This window comes from Macrobrachium rosenbergii, chromosome 16 (assembly GCF_040412425.1).
Source record: "Macrobrachium rosenbergii isolate ZJJX-2024 chromosome 16, ASM4041242v1, whole genome shotgun sequence".
Classification (NCBI taxonomy): Eukaryota; Metazoa; Arthropoda; class Malacostraca; order Decapoda; family Palaemonidae; genus Macrobrachium; species Macrobrachium rosenbergii.
The window spans coordinates 35688762-35696261 of NC_089756.1; the positions used below are offsets into that span (position 1 = coordinate 35688762).

At 42.8% G+C, this 7500-nt stretch overlaps 1 protein-coding gene across 1 annotated transcript in view; it reads left to right on the top strand.

The window, feature by feature from the left end:
• LOC136847290 (mucin-2-like) overlaps nt 1–7500 on the top strand; it is a 90163-nt gene that overhangs the window by 81930 nt on the left and 733 nt on the right. The window contains exon 2 of the mRNA XM_067118826.1: nt 1323–7500. This exon is cut by the window's right edge and continues 733 nt beyond it. Coding sequence (XP_066974927.1) covers nt 1323–5123 — 3801 coding nt within the window. The 3' untranslated portion in view covers nt 5124–7500. The remainder of the gene's footprint in view (nt 1–1322) is intronic.

A 7500-nucleotide genomic window follows, 5' to 3' on the forward strand; every position in this document is an offset into this window, starting at 1 on the left:
AGGTACGCCAATTTCCATCGGTAATGCCACGTCTGCATTTCCTGATATAACAGGGGGGTATATAAACTGCTGTGAATTACGTGTTTAATTTGCCTGTCTGTGTAAAATGCGTTGAACGCCAATATCCCACATGGTTCTTAGTTCCCTTCTCCCTTCTGTGACGACACTCAAGGGTGATCAAGAAGTCAGGAAATTGGGCAAGAGCCGCTTTTTTTGTCTCGAAAGCGGCGTCCGACATGTTGTTTGACCCTACGCACCGACGCCATTGGGAGAATTGCATTTGCATTCTCGCACGCAATGTGACCTAAGAAGGTACGAATCGATTGGAAGCAGGCACGTTGACCGGGGTGCATGATACTAAATCTAGCAGTAAGGCTTTACTGTTTCTGCTTTTAATTGGGGAGTGTAATAAAAAAATATAAAAAATTCTTAAAACACGCCTTTATTAAAATGCCCTAAAGAATGAGAAATAAATCTTTTGAGACACACCTGGTTTTCTGACAATTAATCGTGTCTACAAAAATAAAAGAGTGGGCGCCAAACATGGCAAGAAGCGCTACAAGAAAAGAAATATATTTTTTTTATTTCTTGTAGCAGTTCTTTCCATGTTTGGAGCCCACGCTTTTATTTTTGTAGACATGATTAATTATAAGAAAATCCTGGTGTGTTTCAAAAGATTTATTTTTCACTTTTTAGTGCATTTTAATAAATGCGTGTTCTAAAAATGATTTTTATATTTTTTTTTTTTATACTTTTAGTTTTGACCTAAACTGTAACCGATTTATGATTACAGCTAACGAAATTAATATTCTGTCGAGCCAAATAAGGTATGAAAAATCCAAAGAGTTATTTACCGAGTCAAAGAAGTTTTGAAAAATCTGAAGAGTTTCATACAAATCCTGAGATACTGGGAGAGGGCACTGTAGGTCAGCTACGTCACTGCTGACCTACTTATCATGTAAGGTTGTATTGTCACCGGGATTGAGTAACCATGCAAAATTTCAAGTCCATCGGGCGAAGGGGACAGGTCAAAAATTGAGTTACAAGATTTGACGACACACAGACAGGCAGATGCAGAAGCCACGTTAAATAAAAAATGTAAAAACAAAAATGGATGCATTTCCTGAGTTATGAATTTTCATCTATAATGGAAATTTGGTAAAAGGCCGGTTTCAAAACAGTTATATAATTTTACTTTCACTTTCTATCATAATTATCATTATGACAGTTTAATGTTGTTTTCATGCATCACAGAATTAGCATAATTATTCTATTATTGTATCATAAACTTTAAAACATAATTTCACTCTTGCCTCTTGCAGATGTGGACGCTGATCCTCTGCTGTATACTGAGTGCCTCAGCTGGGTCGCTTCCGTCAGTGCGACAACCTCGGGCAGTGCTTGGTAAGGACCTACCACAGCTGGCACGAGGCTCAGCAGGAGGTGGAAGGACTAAAGCATCCTACGACAAATGTTCTCATTCATTCCACTCATGGCTATGCCCTCAGAACCGGCCCCAGGCCAGCGCCATCTTCCCTTCAGTTGTGAGTCCACCGACGGTACCGCCACCACCTCCATCCCTGCCACCTTTCATCCCTACACATTCAAACAGGGGAGGTGGGGACCTGTTTCCTGATGCTGCACCTTCAGATGGAAGGAATTTTGATACCCTACCTTTTCCAACCTCAACTAATCCCCCTAGGCCCCCAACAGTGCCACCTTTCATCACTACACCTCCTCCTAGGGAAGGCAGTGGGCTGTTTCCTGACTCAGCACCTTCAAACAGAGCGGGTTCTGATTCCCTGCCTTTCCCTGGCCCACCTAATCCACCTAGACCTCCAACTACCCCAGTACCAATATCAACTACCCCTTATGATAAGTGCTCCCATCCTTTTCATTCTTGGCTATGTCAGAAGGCACCAAAACCCAGAACTACAACCACTCCACCACTAAAGTCTGGAAAAGATATATTTCCCGATGCATCTTTTAATGATGGGGTTGAGTCTTTACCAGATCCCCTTCCCTTACCATCTTCCACCACACCTCCCCCTCCACCACCTCCTACTACTCCCAGAGTCTATGATAAGTGCTCTCATCCATTCCATTCTTGGCTGTGTAGGGGACCTCCTCAACCAAGGACAACTCCACGTCCTAGACCTCCTCCACCACCCACAACCACCCCTGATCCTGCTGGGTCTGGGGTGTTCCCAGATGCTTCTAATCAGCAACCAGGATCTGAGTTATTTCCTGATGCACAACCATTTCCACAGACCACACTTCCTCCCCCTCCACCTTCTACTACTCCCTTTGACATTTGCAGTAATCCCTTTACGGCATGGATGTGTCAGAAACCTGCGAAACTTCTGCCACCTACTACCACTGAAGACCCATCCGCTTCAGGAGGTTTGCTTGATGCAGAACCTGCTAACAGACCTAAACAGGCTCAGCTCCCATTCCCTCTCACTCAACCACCACCCCCTTCAACACCCAAACCCTCATGGGAAGGAGCTGATCCATGCTTCCATGCCTTCCACTCATGGCTTTGCAAACCACCTCGATCTAGGCGTCCTACAATCCCTCCAACGACAAGACCTCCACCACCTCCTCCTCCTCCTCCTCCTCCTCCTCCAATTATTCTACCAACAACTGCAGCACCTGCACAAGGAAAGTTGTTAGACCCTGAAGCCTCATTCCAAGAACCTGACTCTGTTCCATTTCCAGATAACTCCCTAACCACATCAACAACTGTGAAACCTCCACCACCACCTACTACTCCTCCCCCACCTCCACCTTTAACAACTACACCACCAGCAGATGGAGGTTTGGCAGATCCTGGACCGCAGGCACTTCCAGACCCCATAGAATCCCCTGAACCTCAGCCTGAACCTGAACCAACACTAGATGATATTTGCAGTCACCCATTCCACAGCTTCTTGTGCCAGAAAACTAAACCTCGAAAAGCATGGTCAAAATCCTCTTCAGCAAGACCACTCGTAACTACTACTACACCAAGGCCCCCTCCACCACCACCAGCTGATGAAGAGCCAGCAGCTTCATTTTTGGATCCAGATTCACAGCCTAGTCCTCAAGATGGAGAAGGAGATTTTGCTGATCCTATACCAGCACCCTCTACGACTCCTGCACCAAAATATGACAAATGTAATCATCCATTCCATTCATGGCTCTGTGATGCAGCACAAGGAAATCTGAGAATTAGGACATCTGTACCTGATTCAGACAGATTCCTCTTAGGTTCAAATAATTTACCCAGCATTCAAAATCTACCACTGGAAGGCCACAATTTCCAAGGAAGACTCTCAAGCAACAAAGCCAAATCAATTAATTCTGCATCAAACTTCAACTCTGGAGGGTCGAGAAATACCAAAGATTCAAGATCAAGAGATTCCTCTGTTTCTCAGTTTGTTCCTACACTTCCACCAATATCAAAGATTCCCACAGTACCAACTGTTCCTACAGTTCCTTTCCACAGTGCAGGGGTAACAAATTCACCAGATTCTATACCCACAGTACCTTTCATTCCAACTGTCCCAACAGTACCTACAGTTCCAACAGTTCCAGGTGACCCTTTTGATTTCTTTTTAGATCATCGTGTTGCTGTGGGATCTGCTCCTATTCCATCGTTCAGTTTGCCAAATTATGTACCTTCAGCAAAATCCAAAGAGAGAACTGAAACACACGGTAAAGGGGCTCATTTACCACTCTACGAAGACTACCCTTTCCCAAGTGATTACACTGCTCTTTTTATTGCTTCGCCATCTTCTGTTCTTACAGATCAAGAGGAGGAGTACCATGATCCTCTGATACAATTCGCACCCTATCCACCATCTTCATCGTTGCCTTATCCTGCTCATCTCAATCCGGATCCTTCACATCGATTACCACCAGGTTTTCCTCGACCAACGCTTCCACCAATTCCGTCCACATCCCCCAAGAATTCAGATTCAACCACTACCATTTCTCCAATGTCAAGTCCACCTCCATATCCCCCAGAACCGTTTCCACTTGAAGACGAGTTTTTAATTAATTCTACTGAGACTTACTTTCCATTATCATCACCTACAACCACAAATATTTCTACAAGTACACTTCATCCAAGTACTGTTAGTTCACTTTCATCTTTTCTTGAACCATCATCCTCTCAACTTTCAAGTGAGGACAGTTTATCTTACACATCTACTGACACACACATTCCTTTAGCTGTTGGGTCACAGTCACCTTTGTCAAACCCATCAACTGAAATAACTTTACCCACATCTTCCCCTTCATCATCTATAGACGATATTCCACTTGAAACTATAACATCGCAAGATTTGACTTCATCAGAGTTCACCTTTAAGACAAACCCCTCCGTTCCACTTGAGCATGAAGATAGTTCAATACCACAAGACTGGATTTCTGGTGCTTCATCGCCATCCTTTTCATTAGAATCAACTTTTCAGACAACCCACTCCCCTTCACTTGAGCCTGAAGTTAGTACAACATCGTATGCCTTGAAATCTAGTACTTCAGTGCCATCTCCTTCATTAGAGTTCACCTTTAAGACAACCTCGTCCCCGCCACTCGAGCTTGAAGCTAGTCCTTCTCCTGAGCTTTCATTACTAAGTTCCATTCATTCTCATAATTCCCATCACTCAGTATCATCTTCCTTACCAATCCCACCTGTTCCTAGACCTATAAATTCCCACAGAGGTCTTCCTCGCGCACCATCATCATCTTTTCCCATCCTCTCTCATCCTCCACCCCCTCCTCCTCCACTTCCCCTCACTACTGATTTGCCTCCTCCCCCTCCACCCCCTCCCCCTCCTCCACCACCACCAAGGTCTAGTGGGAGGTCAGTATCAAGACAGAAAAGCAGGCAGAGAGGATCACAGTCAGTGCCACGACGTCATTTACAGCCACCCCCACTGCCTCAGTCGCCTTTCCTTTCTTCTGAAGGCATTGGTGACTTTTCAGCGGGCGACACCCTCCTGGAAGCCTCTGGCTCTGCACACTCTGTGGTGACTCTCAGCTTTCCAGAGCATCATGGGCCCCTTGAAGCATTGGCCTGGGAGTCTCAAGCCTGGGAGTCCCAGCGAACCGAACCAAGGAAAAAATACTTCTAGAATTCATCGACGTCCCTTGTCAATGGAATTGTTGAGTGATATGAATTTCCTCAGCCAAGAGCGAATTCGTGAGAACTCATGTATTCTTATACTACAGGACCTCCCACTGTGATGATATTATTGCCTGAAATCATAATGAAATAAGTGACGCTCCTAGTGAATTGTGCCAAGTTCATTGAATGCAAGTTTTCTGAAGTTATCAGAACAAAGTCCTAAGCGAAGAAACAGACTTCCCTTAAAAAATTGCATAAAATTTGAAAAGGGCAATTTCGTGAATCTTGTGCATTTATTTAAAGTAAGCATATTCACTACAGCGTATCAAGTCCGGGCTGGTCTCGGACACATCTATAGCTTTGACGTAGATTTAGTATGAATAGTTTAGTTTTATAGAACCCCTGCACCGATGCCTGCGTTTAGGCTGTTACTGTGAGCTTAACAACAAACTATTCTGTTGTGCTTTGGATTTTACCAGTGAAGAATGTTAAAATATTCTCCTTTTTTTTCCTTTTTGGCAGTCATGTGATGTGTGTTTTTTTAGAAGCCTTTCAAATATAAGTGATATTTCCCACACCCGACGTACGCATTTTCCCTCTTTTTTTTTGTACGTCATATCCTTGATTTCCCAAATGTATCTATTTTAACTGTCTCATTTACATTTTCGAGTAAATATAACATTTCTGAGTCAAAATCCTGACATGTACTCATTTTCTCTCACTTGAGCAAATGTTTGCTGAAAGTGACTACTGTACGTTAAGCTGGTGTCTGGCACCCATCAAATTCTTATTTACGTTCACCAACACCTAACTCACTGTTCCCCCAGACGTCTAATTTCTCCAGGCCATACACAGCGCCCAACTTGATCCGAGTGGCAACAGAGGGCGTCCGAATTCAATTCGTTGCATAATTACGTACCTCCCGGACCCTGGGCGGAGCTGGCCTTCGCTCAGAGGGGAGAAACCCTTAGCTCGATGGTAGTAATGACAACCAGAGATAACACAGTTCATCTCTGCATTTCGTAGAGACGGTCATTTTCGGGAACTGTTACACGAAAATTCCCCATTAGGGCAGCCTCGTATTTCACGGTAACTCTGCAGGGCACGTCGCCCCCTACCACTCCCCCTAAACCATGTATTTATCAGCGGTCATTCGGCGGCACCTTCACTCTCAGTCTGTCTCAGTCTAACCTAGATTCTGGTCGATTACAGTGTCGTTTGTTATTCCGTTTCGAAATGGATGTTCTTTCTCTCCTTCTGTTCAGCTATATAAAATAATTATGGAATATTTATAACATAATTCACAAGGAAATTCTGTTAGCCTGAAGTGTACTGCACAACATCCTGTATGACATCAGTTGTGTTATTCTTAATTACATAGGCTGACAAATCCTGTGTAATTTGCACTGGGTGAAGACATAATTAAAGATGTACACATTACGCATTATTTGACGCATAATGTTTACAGGTTTTTCATCGCTACAGTGTACAGTAGTTATCTGTTTTCTCGAATATTTGCTTCTAATTGACAAGAAAACATTACAAAAATGTGTTGAAGTTCTAACAAAAAATTTTTCACCAGACCTAAAACCTTGAAATGACAGCAACGAAACTTAAACAAGCTTGATGAAAACTTAGACCCAAGGACCATCAAGTATCAGCATCGACTACTGAAATGAAATTCAAGAGAAGGCAACGATTTTCTTCTTCTTCTTCTTCCATCATAATACCAGAATCGAGAAACGCCTACGGGATCAGATCCAGTCAACCTTTCTTGCGCCCGAGATTATTATATTACGTGTGGTATGTCAAGAGTCCCTGGTAGCTGTGGTTGACAGTTTCTTTTTAAATATTACAAATCGAGTGCAATAAAATAAATGTACTGTCCGTGTTGAACATGAGGGCGCGTCACGTGTTAATGTGAGAAAAACGTCAGTCATCAAAATGACTTGGGCTGTTTTGTAGAAGTTTTTGCAGCATGAGACCAGTCAAACAAACGTAGTCTACATCCAGAGAAGCAGGATTCCTATAATTTAATATTATAAGTCCAGAGGAATGAGACAAAAAATAATGTACTGTACATCTACAACATGACGATTCGTTTTTTTCCTAATGTGAGAAAAATATGGTTACAGAATTTAATTCCTTTTATCATTAGGTTCTTGCAGCTTGTCCACTTACAGCAAAATAATTTTTCATGATTTTTTAAAGGAACTTTTAAATTTTTCTGTAATCTTCCAGTTAGATCTCATAACTGATTGCTTTGAAACCGAAGAGAATTTTGTTGATATTGTCCGTAACTTGTTTTCCTTCATAATTATCTGTTACTTTCACACTTCATGTTGTTTTCCCCTATGAAGTGTCCATTTTTCTTTGTTTTTGAT